Source organism: Genypterus blacodes, unplaced genomic scaffold, assembly GCF_046128005.1.
Source record: "Genypterus blacodes isolate CSIRO-AG114 ecotype Tasmania unplaced genomic scaffold, CSIRO-AGI_Gbla_v1 ptg000005l_1, whole genome shotgun sequence".
Classification (NCBI taxonomy): Eukaryota; Metazoa; Chordata; class Actinopteri; order Ophidiiformes; family Ophidiidae; genus Genypterus; species Genypterus blacodes.
This window is the reverse complement of record NW_027466819.1, coordinates 330,956-346,800: the sequence shown is the minus strand read 5'-3', so window position 1 is coordinate 346,800 and position 15,845 is coordinate 330,956. Positions and strand designations below refer to the sequence as shown.

Sequence of the window (15,845 nt, the reverse complement as noted above, 5' to 3'; positions counted from 1 at the left end):
GCCAGAGATCTTTACATTAAAGTGGTATAAAGAAAAGCAACCCATGGGACGACTGCATGTCTGAGCAGGATGCGACGGTCTCGTTACACACACACACAAGTGCACATACATTGCCCACAGCTGACAGAGCAATGTCCTTTGAAGGCCCTAACCACAGACCATAAGATAAACACCATACTGGGATATATGGACGAGTTCTTTTAGAAACCAGCCTCTCCAGCACGCTATGGTCTGTCAGGTCTCTTGTCTGGTGCCGTATAATATTGGCTATGAGCGATATATGTTCTTGCTGAAACGTACATTTCTTATACGAGCCAATTTGGTCAGCACCTTTTTCTTTTTTTGGAAAATTATGAGTATACCATTCCTTTGTGAAGCATATGTCCATGTACCACTTCAAAGCCGCTGTTTGTGTCTCCCTGATCCTGCATTTAAAAGCATCCATAAAAAGTTAGATCATCATGGCGAGACCCTCGAGCACACTGGAGCCTTTTTTGACACGATTAAAGGAGAGAAATATTCTTTCACTGTGGCACATCCATAAAATTGAGCAAAAAGAAAAAACGGAATTCTTTAGTGGTAAGAGGGAAAACATTATGGTGCCCCTTTTGTTCGCTGAGCAGGCTTCTGTTTGTTCAAAGTGCCAAAAGGCCCAAACGGCCCTAATTGGCAGGGAAAACAGTAAGAAAGCCTATTAAAACAGGGATCCAGATCCAATGGAGCAGTGAACGTTGAGTTGATTAGGTCTGGTTTTGTCATTCCATCTGTGCTTGGTTAGAGGAAGACAGACGACGACAAATCGGTCATATATCTTTAATCTCCACAGACAGACGCTTAAGCACGCAAGTGAGCCTCATAAACAAAGCTGGGCCACTGTATCTGTCAGGTTAGACGGGATATCAGAAAAAGTCTTAAAGTTCCAGTCAGCAGTTTCCATCAGACTGAAATCCAAACTCACTGTTTGCCTCATGCTGCAGATTGAGGGATTTGGAGTTAAATGGTTGTACTCACATAGGCTGCCATGAGTTCTAGGGGGGAAACACAAACTATTGAGTGTGTTACAGAGCGTAACATCTGATGTGGCTCCAGCATGGGGTTGGCAAGCGGCGGTCTTGGCAGCATTTCTTTTTATGTAACTGAGAATTAATTTTCCTAAGGAAAGCTGTAAAAACTCCAATAGCACCTGTATCTACATTATTACACCGGAATGTTCTTATAGCAAGCACACCAGAATGTGTTAAGACCCTCACACAGGTTGACTTATCATACATCACACTCACACTCCTCTCATTAATCATTAGTTCATAACTCAAACTCCTGAATGTGTTTATCTCTGGTTATGAACACAATGTAATGCCCCTCTGATTTAACATTATTAACCCACACTCACTCACTTTGATCCATTATGACACAAATGAATGCAACCGTCAGTCGTACAATGTCAAATCTCTGGGCTGTGGAGGAGAGAACAGTGTGTCAGGGTGTGAAAACTAGTAACATGGTAAATTGTAAGGAGATGTTACATACTTTCCTAACACGTTATTACAACACAGCACAGAACTCAGGACAGTTTCACTATGAAAAACTGCTCCTTTAAAAGAGGAATTTCTCAATTACAACTATTCACATGTGTACATTTAGAACAACATGAAAGCCATAAACTATCTTTATGGGCCCAACTGGAGAATGACAGAGACCCTCTGGGTCCTTCTGCTTATGTTCCATTGTTGGCATGTAGGAATGAGGTCATTATGAGTAATGCTGGACCGTGTGAACCTGAGAAAAAGGGAACAGGGGGGTTGGTCCCTGGTCCGGACTCTCACCAAGCCAGACACACCACATGGACGCTCCATTGTGATTTAGGATGTACATTATGTGAGGCGTGTGTTTGTAAATGAGAGATCTGACATGTTTTGACTTTAGAAGGAAGCACCCCCCTTAAATGTGTTACCATCTGGGAGACTTTCTTTCATATCCCGTAATGCTCAGGCATGGATCCAGTGATCCACTGAAGGGAAAACTCAGCCAGTTTCTGAAGAACACAATCATAATCCTCTGGAGATGTGAGCACATGCTAGCATCTGTCCAGTGTGAATCAATGCTCTGTTATCAAGCGGTTGATACAGATTTCACAAGAATCCTTCCATCATTGCTTCAGTCATTTGGAAAGAGAACAACAGAGCCCAATACAACAAAAGGCTCCAGGATGTTTTCATTCAAACATTCATCTCAGCAGAAAAAGTACAACCCTGTTTATGTCTGACGATGATTCCCATCAACATCAAACTGAAACTTTCCTTCCAATCTTATAACGAGGGAGTACTAAAGGGTGATACTTCTGTTTGGGGGGAGGGGAACTGTCGATTCTTGGAAAAGGCCGTATTATTATAATATTTACAATGGCTGCTCAAAGTGAGACATGCAGAAGGATCAAACCAAAAGGCCTCACACTTGGTAATCTCCTTCCCACAACAACATGAAGCTAAATGAGCGGAGGCGTATTTTGTCATGTCATTACACCCACACGTGTTGGACGCGTCTGACTCCGCAGACCATCTGTGTGCTGGGGTTTAGTGTGGTCAGACCTGCTGGGTGGCCCGTGCCATACGAGCACGCACCAAACTGAATCAGCAGCGATCATGGCCCCGGTCGCGTGATGGGCCTGAGTGCGGGCTGAGAAGGGCTTCATCCTCTGCACGCCGCGTTTCAGGCTTCATCGCCCCAGCAGAGCCCACAAAACCACAGAGGTGGATTGGACGAGTCTGACCGTGCCGGTGTGAAAAGATGCTGAGCAGTGTGGATGTTTTTGGCCGATACGCACATCGTCACATACTCAATTCATCAGGTAGACAATTTCACTGTACTACAAGATGACTTACAGGAAAAACTGATAATTCTAGGCTGTTGGAACATCCAAAGGTCCCAACAGACACCTAATGCAAAGTAGACACTTCACACAACAGTCCATATAGCGTGTTTGTCCAGAATGATGTGGTTCAGTTCTTTCTCTGCAGACTGAAGACTGAAGAGTTCACACGTCTCCTCTCTTATTTGTAGGGAACACTTCATGAACACACAAATGACTAAACCAGCTGGTGTCTCACCGCTGCTCAGGCCACTTCTAGGCTTACATCATATTCTACAGAGCCTGAAATAAGATTCTTACATGTATTTGCAAGTTATTCCTGCAATAATAAAAGTTACTGGAGCTACTTTTCAAGGCGAACAGACTGGAATTGACTCTGACTCTGGCATCAGATACGCAGATGTGAAAAAACAAACAAACGCCTGAAGTGCTTGAAAGCTGAGTCAAGAGAACAATTCTTTGCGGTTGACTTCTTTGCACTAGAGGCACATATTTTTTATCCCAAAAACGTACGACAGCATAAATAAGACAAGGAGTGAACGGTGAGTTGGTTTGGGGTCCAACGCAATCACAGCCAGAGAAACCAAAGCATCACATTCAGGTTAGATGTGATTCACATCAGAACAAAGAAAAACACAAATCTCTCATTTCGGCTTCTCAAAGCGGAAGCGCCAAAGTTGACATTGGCCGATCCACACTCTCTCCGAAGCCCAGCGTCTTTTCACCCCGCCTGTCTTCTGTTGAGACTGTCGGAATAAAATGGAATCAGACGTTTAAATGGCTGAAGTGCGTGTTGTTCTTGTGACGGAGCCAGAAACGGCTGAGGGAGGCCAACGCACCCAACATCCATTACACAAGGGGAGGAAGAGCCAATGAGAGGGGAGTACGGTGCAGGAGGGGGGGTCGTTATGATTGCCGTGTGAAGACGTTATGGTGAAGGCGGTTAGGCCGGTCACAACAACCGTTATGGTAATACGTATATGTAAACCACCGACTGACAGAAGCTCCACACACTGCCGTGAGCCATAACTCTCACTCCTCTTCTGTTGAAGTGTCGACTTAATTGCAGCCATTTCTTACAGTTTGGCGTCCCAAGAGTTCCTGCTACCCAGACACGGTGGAATTCAAGGCAGCTGGGAGTGATTCTGATCTCCGAGTGTGATAACGACAGAAAAGAAATGACATGCCGAAGCCATTTCAGGAAAGTCTGGCGGAGGGTCAACGTCTGTGTGATGCGTTTATGTGTTATGGACGAGGCTCCTGTCTGATCTGTATACAATAAAAAGGCTCAAATTCCAGTGGTCGTTTGTTAGTTTAAACTTATTTGACAGAGAATGTAATTTACTGGAGGAATAAAACCCCCAAATAATAAATGTGAGTTGATTTTGTGTGTAAATTCCCTACAAAATATAGAAGAAAATACATAAATTTGACATAAAAACCCTTGCTGAGTCACTTATATGTCAGATTTTGTTCAGTTTATCTCTTTTATCTTTAACATCTCAGCACAGACACATGCATGTATGGTGATGTCTGCCATGACTCTGTGCCTCATTCTTAAGCTTTACCATCTGCACCTCAGCCATTATCAGCAGCATTGAGTGAAGGGTTAAACAAAGGCCGGCTCAGGTTCGGGGGCCCGTTCCCGCCGACCCGTGTTTGACCTGAGCCTGTCCTCCCTCTAACGCTCTGAGCAGAAGCCTGCATGGCGAGCTTCACGTCGGCCCCTGCCAGGACGCGGTGATTTGTGCCTCGTCTGGGATGCTTCGCCGCCTGCCTGCCTCTCATTGGTGGAGCCAGGATTGACCCACTACTCTCCTGACCAGTCGCAAACCATCATCGTACCGCAGCTCCGGAGAAAGATCGACACCAATCTCCTGCTCCTTTGTGATCCTTTTAATGTTTCTCCCCCTCGTCTCTCACACTCGCTCCCATCTTGATTGAAAACACAAGCCAGTAATCTTTCATTGGGACAACAGAACACAGGGCCGCACGCACGCACACACACACACGCGCACACACACACACACACACACACACACACACACACACACACACACCCTGGAGGGGCTGTAATAAGCAGGCACTCTCAAAACATTCTTTTCTCCTAATAAAGTCCCCGTAAATTAAAACCACTCACTGCTTTGTTCCCAAAAATAAGTTGGCCAGGCCATGAAGGCGCTTCAACTGAAAATAAAACTCTTTGACGAATGTTTCCCTCACCGGTTAGAAGTGAAGAAAAAGAAACAGAGAGAAACGCTCCTCAGTAATGTGGACAAGAAGGTCAACACCCACTTCAACACCCACTTAAGCCACAAACTGTTCAGGGGCTTTAATTTTTTTATATTAAGTTTATAATTGCTCCTGTGAGAGAGAAGTGTACTAATTATAACAAAATTAGAAGATACATTAATAATAATACCCTTTCTTTAATCAGAGACATTATGTTCACACATGGTTGTATTTTTGGGGGCCAATTTAAGGGGCCACAACGCTGACACAGCATCTCTCCCCCCCCCCCCCCCCCCTCTCTCTCTCCCTCTCTCTCGCCCTCTCCCGCTAAGTATATAGGATCTCTCGGCTCGCGCTGAATAAAAATTCCAGTATAGATGCAGGAAGCCGCTCAGCAACTTCTCAGATTCGGTGGCAGTCTCAGAGGGCTAATAGACGTCTCGTGGCCAGCAGATGTCAAACTGCCAGTCCAAACACTCCATTCCTACTCTGAAAGGCACTTGCCACTCTGTATTCTGCTCACGTGTGTAGTTATGTGCAAGAAGTGGATCATTTCATAACTTTATAACACTTAGACGTCCATCATCCGGCTTTGTGAATCGATTGTGCACAATCGACACACGATGTGGACGAGCGCCGCACCGACACTCACTGACATACGACTGCTGAGTGCTCGGGTGACACACACATACTTTAACACACCTCTTAAACCACAGGGACTGTTGTGACCAGTTCAAACCAAAGTGTGTGTAACATGATCTAAAGGGGGGGGTGCAACGCTCCCAGGGAGACGCTGGAGTAAATCACAGTGAAGTTACAGCTCAGGCACAGCAGAAATACGGCTGGACCAGCAGCAATTTGCAGAGATCTAAGCCGGTGTGTGTGTCTGTGTGTGTTTGTGTGTGTGTGTGTGATCAGCAGGACAAAGACAGACTGAGGAGCTGGGAAGGGGAGTGGGAGGGGGGGCAGTAGTCCAAATTGGATTTTTGTGGCGGAGAACTGAGGGTTGGATCTCGTAGGAAAAGTCCAAATGAATGTGAAGCTGCAGACGTAACTCCTTTCTCCATATTCTCATTGTTGTGATCATTTATTACTCTTTGTACAAAATGTACTTTTGTGACACTAGAGAGAATATTTTGTGCATGAGTTTCTGATGATGTGAGTCAAACGTAATAAGGTTTTGGACCACGAGATGCTGACTGATGGTGCGCAAGGAGAACAACAACATGAGGCTTTAAGCTCTTCTGACAATGAGCGAGCGGAACCATTTGGACACTTTGGGGCTTTTCCTCTGTAGATTGAGATGTGTGTGTGTGTGTGTATTTTTAACAGAGCTCGGTGGATTTAAAACAACAACTGAGATACTGATATGGCAGCAGAGCCGGTGCTGCGGCCAGGAACACCCAGGACGCTGCGGCCTCCCCGTCCAGCGTTTCCCCTCCGTGTTTTAACACAGAGAAATAAAAGCCAGAGCCAAGCTAAATAATTGTATAGTTCGGTTTCTGGGAAATAAGGCGTGTCTGGCTTGTAAGGACGCTTGTAGGCGGCTTACAGCTGGGAAAAGTATAGAAAGTAAATACTCGTGTAAGCGTGGAGTCGCCGGCGGCATCGTGCCCGAGTGAAGGCGGTCTGTGGAAGCCGGCGGCCAGAAAGCGATACTCACCGAATCTCTTGTAACCAAAGGACTGAACCTCCTCCTCATCAGCGAAGTCGTCTGGAGGGAGAACACAGACAAGAAGGTGATTAATTGTGGAGCTGAGAACTGTTTATGCACTTACAGAGGAAAGAAAACAGATCTCTGGCTGACGATATTCCTAATTCCGAACCAATTACCTGTTTTTCATCTCTGAATTGCAAACACCTGCAGCCATTCGTTATGCTGCCATCCCAAACAAACAAGTACACCTCGTCTCATCACGCGGTTTCCAGTAAACGTCTCTGTCTCTCTCTGTTAGTCTTTCCTCTCCCCTCCCTTTCAAATGGCTCTGGTGCATTTTTGGGAAAAGAATTTGGTGACTCCAATATTATTTTTGTGTCATCATCCCTGACCGACAGAAGAATAAGCCAGAGATGTGGAGATGAGCTATGGAGAAGGGACGACCACAAGGGCCGGGCGGTGATGAGACAGCATCCCTAACTGTTCATTCCACAAGTATGCACTCTGTCTGGAAAGCGACACACTCGCAGCAGCAGCAGCAGCTCTTGAACCAAAGCCCTCAGACAGACGATAACAAGTTTAATCTCAACAGCTGCAAAATTCGAGAGCTTTTTCCGTGAAACCGGCCACCCTAAGATTACTCTTTCCTGTGTTTGTTCCTTAGCGACGTGTTTGTCCTATTAGAACATCAATGTTACCGTAACTGAGCTTGGCATCGCTGCAGCCGGGCCGGGAGACCTGTTTTCCTAACATTCCGATTCACGGGGAATGGAAACTAACTGGATTTGAAAACTACTGAGGTAGTCCCAGGGTCACATACTCCCAGTTTGATTCTGGCCAAGAATCTTTGTCATCTGTGTTTCTTTTCCTCCTCTGTTGTGGATTTTCCAGTTAAGGGAAATGTCAAACTGCAGGCACAACTTCAGAGTGAATAATAAAGCCTATTTGTTGTTGTTATAAGTAAATAGTTGTTGTTGTTTTACTTTTAGATCATTTCTAGAGTCCTCATCTTTAACTATAGTTCAATATATACAGTATGAATGTTCAGTTATACACACAGGGCTATGAGTGGTATTTGTTTTCTGCAATACTAAGCACCATTGCTCAATTTCACAGCAGTTGATGGAGGTTAATGAAATTACCGCTTTCTTGTAAGCAGTAATCGCTCAGTATCAGTCCAATGATTCTCCATCATGAATGTGAATCACTGTGATACACTGCAGGCACCACTGTGTGTGTGTGAGTGTGTGTGTGTGTATGTGTATGTGTATGTGTATGTGTATGTGTGTGTGTGTGTGTGTGTGTGTGTGTGTGTGTGTGTGTGTGTGTGTGTGTGCGTGTGTGTCCTGTAACAGTAAACAGCATATTCTTTAAAAAATGGTTGTTCTCGAACTGACCAGCAGGAGGCAGCAGTCTGTTTGATGACTCTTTTGTGTTTGGCCTCAAAATTGACACACACTCGATCGATTTAGCAACATCAGTGAAAAGATGCTGCAGTGACAAAAACATCAGGTCGGCACATGTCACACACAGACACATACACACACATACATACGGGTACCCAGCTGTCATGACTCAGACTCCTGCTCACTCCTTAAATGAAAAGCAACATGTTTTTGGATTAAAATTCCAACAAAGTGCCAGAAAGTGCGTTATTTGAGGGTTTTTGGTTCAAATTCTAAACCACATTCTGCTCCTGTTACTGTAATTAAGTCTGACTCAGTATTTCCCGTCATGTACCTGCGTTACTTTAACACAGAATAAACTTTAAGATTCACAAATGACGCGTTTAAAACCGAAAAACAAGTTACTTCTATATTCTGTAACTTAAAATATGAGTTTATGTCCAATCTCATCTCATTTGTTGCAGGACTATATTTAGAAGTTTGTTGTGTAAAAGTTCAGTGTGTGTGTGTGTGTGTTTGATGTGCACAGGCAGCGGCCAGATGCAAAACAATCCCGAGTTCTTCCCTGATTGAATCCAGATGCGGGACGCGAGTGGGACCTTCCACGCATTCCTGCTCTCCATGGCGGAGAGAAGAGCGCAGAAAACGACCACGGTAAGACAGAAAGTCGGGATGAAAATGGTCAAGTATCGCGTTTCTTCATCGTTTTCTTACCTTTCATGGTGCTTTACAGGTCTGCCGTGGTGGAGCTGCTTTGTTTGAAGTCACATCCACAGCATCGCAATGGTCCAAAAAGTCTCCAGTGCGCAGCGGCACTTCGGTTCAACGCGTATCCAAGCGTCTCCCGTCCTGCATCGGCTACAGAAGCTGGATGGAGGTGGAAGTTTAGAGCTCCATGTGAGGGAGGGACGCAGGGAAAGTCTCCCCCAGATCGGCGCAGGTAACCTCGGCACGCTGCACGGTCCGGAGCTTTGCTGGAAGCTGAGTAGAAACTTTGAAGTTGTAGCTGGAAAAGGTGCACGAAGAAGAAGAAGAAGACAAAGCGTGTGTCCTTGTTTGTGTGAGTATGTGTGTGTGTGTGAGGTGGAGGTGGTTCTTGGTCCTGCAGCAAACTTCTTCTACACGCAGTCGTAACCGGAGTAATTCAAAAAGTCAAAGTATTCCAAACGTGAGAGGAAGTGGCGCCTCAGGGCTGAAGGAGGAACCACGTGTTCCACACATCTGTGTGTGTGTGTGTGTGTGTGTGTGTGTGGAAAATGGGACTCAATAACACTCATCTGCCTTTTTTCTTCCACATTTCCCATCAAACATTTGTCTGATTGACCTTTAAGTGTTTTCATCCAAACAGCACCTTTTCACGCTTTTGACCACAATAAGGCCCCTAATGATTAAAGCTGCATGATTAAAGACAAAGAAAGGTCATTGTTAACTGTGACAGCAACACACACACACTCACCCGTTTGGTATTTAGAGTTTACAAACATGTCAAAGTAAATTGAAACCCTGTTTGCCACTTCTGTTCTCTCCTCTAGTTTGTATTTAGTTTCATTGTCCTCAGCTGGCAGAGTTAGTGGAGCTATGTCATACTTTAAGTTTGGGGGACATTTATTTTGAAATGTGTCTCTTGAATGCTTGAAGAACAATGAATATTAAAATAAAACAAAGTCTGAATATTTTCTAGTAATTGTCTTTTTTTCTCTATGTTGTCAGATTTATCTTCAATCTAAGCACAGGAGCCTTCATCCTTTAACTTCTCTAAGAATGTTCCCCAAACAAATACAATTCAGGCGACAAAACAATGAATCTTTGCGTGTGTTATTAGTCATTGTGAAACTCTTTCTTTGGCTCAGAAATAGTTCTGTTTTTGCTGGTGACTCTTTGTTAATAGACTACTTAATAAAGTGTGTGGTGGTTCACAGTGACCTGACAGAGTGCTGCTGACATCTCCTCTGATAACACACTTGGCCTATTGTACAGCTGTGATCGCTCTCAGCGCACCAGAAATCAAGTTTTGGTATGTGCCCATTGTCAAACAGTGCCAGGTGGACTTCATCCATGTAAATCTTCACACCGAGGCCAAGACATCCAACAGGAACTCTGAACACCAGCTGGCAGCAAAGTGACCAACAGATATCCAGCATCTTCCTCATGGATGTGTTATTTGTTTCCCTCCCTAACAGACACACATTCTCTCTGACTCAGTAGTTCTCAGACCATTACACTCCGTTGTTACCTCGCCGCCTTGTAAAGCACTTTATCCTCTGCACCTGTTTATCTCCTCTGTCAGGATTCTCACGCTTTGATCACCTCAGCTCTCTACACCTCACCTGTGGTCTTGAGGAGAGACGGGAGCAGCAGATCAATAAAAAGACACTTGAAGAGGAATGTTATCAAAGATCAAACACAGGCAGTTTCCCCTGCATGTAGTCTGACATCTAAGGATATGAAACAAGCTTTCTTATTGTCAAGTGTTGGCCGTGTTCACGTCAAGGTGGACGGTGGGAGAATGTGGGAAGAGCTTCTCTCAGTGTCGTGTTATAGGAACCAGGTGTGGAAGGTGTCAGCGCAGGGCTTTGGAGGGAGGTTGGCTGTTTCTGATTATTATCCAAAGAGGACCTTATTTTCCGGGTCACAGCGTGCAAAGAGGGCACATATCTGAGGGAGCAGGGGCACCGGCCGAGAAACGGGGACAGAGGAACCCTTTCACCCCACACCCTTCACATTCCATCAGCGGGACAGATGCTCAACATGAGGCACCCTGCTGAGAAGAAGACTTCACTTTCTGTTATTAATCCGGGTTGACAGCTTTGTGTCAGATTAAGATTTGTCGTCATGTAATAATTCAGACTTTAAAGAGAAAGAAACTTCATTTTTCTGGATCTCTGTCAGTCTTCTGCTTATATCCCTGAACTTTTGACCCCATATTCAACCAATAGGACTCTCTTGCCCTCTGATTAGTGTCATCTCACTGTCCCTCAGGGAAGGCTTATGACCAAGACTCTTAATCTTAATCTTACTATTGTATTTGTACAGATAGAGTGTTTCCGTAAAAAATGTTGGAATGTCTTTGACTTTGATTGTTGTCCTGTATTTGTTAAACTTGACCTTTCCTGTCATTTCATTGATATTGGTGTATTATTTTTAAAGACAGTCAAATGTAATGGCGTCTTCATTAGCACACACTCAGTCTCTCTCTAGTCTTTAGTTTAGTTTGGCTCCTAACTTTCTGAGTCATCCTGTTTATACCAATCAACCCACACACACCTGAGTGTGGGCAGACTGCGACCGCTCTGCCGGTTGAATGGACTGGGCTCGGTGGCAGTTGGTGTTGTGGAGCGCTCCATATGGCTCAGCTCCAGAAAAACACTCTGCTGCTCACATGATCGCCCCTTCCACTGTGAGAGAGGCGAACTAGTTATCAACACAGTGGCACAAACAAGTCCAGGTTCAAATGTAACGCAAAGGCCAAACGCTGTTGATTTACCACTTCAACCTTTTGCATAGATATAAAATAGAAATAGACTAGAATAACAGAGAATGAATACATATTGCTTGTGTGTGTGCTGTATGTCTGACATGACTAAGCAATCTCTGCAGCCTGTTATGCAAAGCAAGCCTCTCTGGGGGGGTTGAATGGATTAGCATGCACCAATAGCAGGTAAAGACTCTAATAGGATAAAGTTCGCAGTGGGAAAGAGCACAAATAGTCCCGGACAGGTGAAGATCAGTCGGCAGCCGCAGTCACCACAAAGCACAACAACTTGTTTCTCCTGCTGCCGGTGGAGACGCAGCCACCATCTCCCACTGGTGAGTTTGAGTTTTAGGATCTGTGTGTATTTGTTCATCAGGCATTAAAGCTCATTTATAACAATATTGAGAATACTAGAATGGAACGATTTCTTAATAAGAATATATGAATAATAAACAAACTGCACATTATGTTGATTTGATTTGTATCTCTTTTAAATTATATTAAATTCCTATATACTGTATATATATTTTTAATCTTAAACCCATAATGCAATCAGACCATTCTCATTTGTTGTTCATACAAAGTTGTGTAACTCCACACACGGCTGAACTGGGCCACATCTCCCTCTGAAGCCAGGCAGGTGGAAATAGCTCCGTGATTTAATTACGGCTTTGCAAAGTAACAAGTAAACAAATATCACCTCAGAGAGAAGCTGCTCAAGGTTGTGTGTGTGTGTGTGTGTGTGTGTATGTGTTTGTGTGTGTGTGTGTGCCGTGATAATGGATCAAAAACATGGTGAGTCATTCCTTGTTAGGATTTCTAGTTGAGTTGGGTCGTATAACTTAGCATAGATGTCTCAACCACGATTGTTAACCTGTTAAATATGTGGTTAAAAGCTGCTGTCAGTCAGTGTAATAACTCACAGTGTGCAGTGCATCAGTAAAGACAACAGCCCTCCTGGGGGTAAAGATGATGTGGTGGATTCATGGCAGCCTGGATAATAAAACAGCTTCCAACCTTTTGACCACAGAGCAGAATTTGAAGTAAACTGAAGTAAATGGATTGCAGTCCTCCGTCTCTGTGAGGACGAGGAAGAGGAGCCTTTATGCCCCATAAACCTGTTTCTGATCCACAATATGAGATCTGTTTATTACTCTACAGATGCTATGAAGGGGTTTTGCTGAAACATGTGTTGTTCTTCATGGTTCCAAGACTTTGTTATTATCTGACAGTCTTGTATGAGGGTCAGATGTTGCACAGTATGTTGGGCGCAGACAGATATGCAGCGCCATCAAGTGGCAGACAAACTCATGGTCAGTGTTGATGTTTATCGTGTCCAAACTCAAATCCTATTAGCTTCCTGGATTAGACCAGACAGTACAAACAGTTTTAGATGTTTAATTTTAATCTCTTTGAGTGTGTGTGTGTGTGTGTGTGTGTGTGTGTGTGTGTGTGTGTGTGTGTGTGTGTGTGAGTGTGTGTGTGTGAGTATAAAGTAAAACTTTTTCTAAACATCCATTAAAAACCCCTTTACTCTTCTTTCAGACTGAGTTTTGTGTGTGACTGAGCTCAAACATGAAGGCCCTGCTTGGTGTGGTTGTTCTGCTGGGGACACTGGGCGTCCTACATTGTGTCCCTGAGGACCAACCCAAAGCCATCTCTGAGGACATCTTAAGACGTGAGCGGTCACAGTCAAAGCTCAACCTCTCTAAGATTCTATCAAAAACACTGCTGTTTTATATCAGTGCTATAAATCATATTTAATCTGAGTGCTTAGAGTGTAAACATGTCACTCACCTCTCCTTCTCTCTGTCAGAGTTGTCCCTGGATGGTGAGAGGCTGGTGGACGAGGAGGTGAGCAGAGGTCTGTATGGGGTGAAGCAAATGAGAGAGGTGAAATGGAGGAACGAGCAGAAGCACGAGCACCTGATGATGTCACTCCGGCACAGCAACAACAAGAAGAAGGTTAGAGAGAGAGAGAGTGAGAGAGAGTGAGAGAGAGAGAGCAAGAGAGAGAAAAACATTAAAAGCTGTGTCCTCGCTGCCACCAGGGGGCCGCCCAGCTGGCTGAGGAGGTGCGTGAGAGGCTGCAGGAGGCGGAGGGACAGTGTAAGGACTCCCTGCAGGAGGAGTGGGAGGAGTGCAGACCCTGTTTGGAGGACAAATGCAAAACCTTTTACACCTCCACCTGCCGAAGGGGATTTGCCACTTTCAAAGCCAAGGTATGGAAACTACAGCGCTCAGAGATGTGGTGGTTACCTGCTACTGTTTGTTTGATCTTGAATGGATTTTCTGTAGGCAGAGAACTTCTTCCACAGAGTTTCCAGAAGCTTTGGCCCCCGTGAGCTTCCTGTGGATGCAGCAGACATCGTGGTGAACCAGGAACCCCAGAGCACCGACACAGAGCTCTCTCACATCGAGGAGTCCTTCAACCAGCTGATGGACAAGGTGGGCTCAGTGGTGAACAGAAGCACAGAGCTGGTGTCCAGGATGAGAAGCAGGTTTGACAAAGTCCTCCAGCAGACGTTCCTCACTCAGTTTGATGAGCTGGTGGAGGAGCCCACCTCTGATCCCTACTACCCAGCCCGAGACTCAGGCTTCCTGCAGGGCGTGGGACTGGAGGAGGTGCTGGACTCCTTCTTCGACTTTGGCAAGAGTGTGGTGGAGGAATATGGTGCTGTGGTGACCCAGGTGGTAGATGGCCTCCATGAGACGGTGGAGGAGGTGAAGAGGAGAGGTAAAGGGACCATCAGGGCTGTTAGTGTGTCCTATTGCATGTAGGGCCTCAAATAACAGCAAAACATGATCGCTGTTCCCTATAGAATGTAGTCTTTAGTGTACTAGTTCTTAGATTGTGATGTTTAAGGGGGTTAAAAAGTTCTACTGTTACTTTTCATGTAGATTTAAACCCGAAAACTTTATAACAACAAACATCCCCTCCTCTTCTTCTTCTGTCTGTCTGTTGGGTGCAGAGAGGGACCTTTTGCCTCGTTTCCTGCAGAACAGGAAGCTGTGCCGGAATCTTCGCAGACAGACTTCAGAGTGCTGGCAGCTCCAGAGCCAGTGTGAGTCCTGCCAGGGTGCTCTGCTCACAGGTGAGGCACCAGCACCCCGACAATAGCAACCACTTAAAGAGTACCATCACATATCTGAGCCTCTCTTCCTGTCCTCAGAGTGCCCCAGCGTGCGCGAGCTGCATGTGGAGCTGGAGGAGGTTTCTCAATTGATGGACGTGTCCAAGGAGCAGTACGAGGAGATCCTCTCTATTGTCCGCCGCCACACTGAGGAAACAGTTAGCTGGCTCAGCAATATGGCGGCTGAATTCAGCTGGGTGGCGGAGATTGTGAACAACAACGACGCTCCTTTGAATCTCTTCAATGTCACCACGGTGAGCGCGAGGAAGAGGATGAGGAGGGGGTGTAAGACTATAGGTGGAACAGTGTTTATAATAAGGAAAATAGCAGGAGTCATGGATAATAATAATCTGTACACATTTGAAAGATGAAAAGAACAAATGAAGCACAAACAGTTGGAACGTTGGGGTATAATTGATGACAGTTCTTCTCTCACTCACTAGGTGGTGCCAGACAGCCACGATGAGGAGGCCGCATCAGAGACCAAAGTTGGGGTAAACATCCTGAACTCTCCTCCACTGACCCTCGCTGTCCCCGGGGAGCTGGAGCTGCAGGATCCGGCCTTTATCCAGTTTGTGGCTCAGGAGGCTCTGGATCAGTACAAACAGATGGTCAGGTGAGAACTTGCATCTAGATTTAAGGATTTCAGAATGAATTCTGTTGTACTCACTCGTGGCGTCACGTGGGCTTGTTTCCATTCATCTCCATCTCTTCTTATTATTGTTTTCGAACAGGTTCGAGGATCTATAAACCTACAGAAGTTCTTTCATCTAAATTTCTACTAACAGTTCTTTGAGAGCAAAGCCAGACCTGTACCTGTTCCTGTGAGGTAGCCATCATGTATACTGTAAATGTAAATACACTGTGACCGCCACATGTTAACATTAAAAATTAGGTAAATGCAACTCCTTTATTGTAAAGTTATGTAAATAAATTAAAAAAATTAAAACACAAGAAAGTTGTGTGCAACATTGTGACTTTGGGGGCAAAAAATGTAATTTCTTATCCCATTCTTACCATTTTTGTAGTTGATGTCCACTCGTGATATCCCAGTAAATTCCCAAACCAATAAAAACAA

The 15,845-nt window shown here is 45.0% G+C and overlaps 2 protein-coding genes across 3 annotated transcripts in view; one reads left to right on the top strand and one right to left on the bottom strand.

Moving 5' to 3' along the window:
• Positions 1-9,765, bottom strand: part of colec12 (collectin sub-family member 12) — a 29,910-nt gene extending 20,145 nt beyond the window's left edge. Inside the window, exons 1-2 of one of the 2 annotated variants that reach the window (XM_076147974.1) lie at positions 8,876-9,765; positions 6,762-6,812 (exon numbers count right to left, since the gene is read on the bottom strand). In XM_076147974.1, the coding sequence (XP_076004089.1) occupies positions 6,762-6,812; positions 8,876-8,882 (58 nt within the window). In that variant the 5' untranslated portion in view covers positions 8,883-9,765. The remainder of the gene's footprint in view (positions 1-6,761; positions 6,813-8,875) is intronic. The other variant, XM_076147980.1, reaches the window with a different exon arrangement.
• A 3,443-nt stretch (positions 9,766-13,208) lies between these two features.
• On the top strand, positions 13,209-15,387 carry clul1 (clusterin-like 1 (retinal)). Its single transcript, XM_076149401.1, has 7 exons — positions 13,209-13,311; positions 13,450-13,598; positions 13,685-13,855; positions 13,932-14,370; positions 14,606-14,728; positions 14,807-15,021; positions 15,211-15,387. Exons 1-7 carry the CDS (start codon positions 13,209-13,211, stop codon positions 15,385-15,387), a joined length of 1,377 nt encoding a protein of 458 aa, XP_076005516.1.
• Positions 15,388-15,845: the final 458 nt, after the last annotated feature.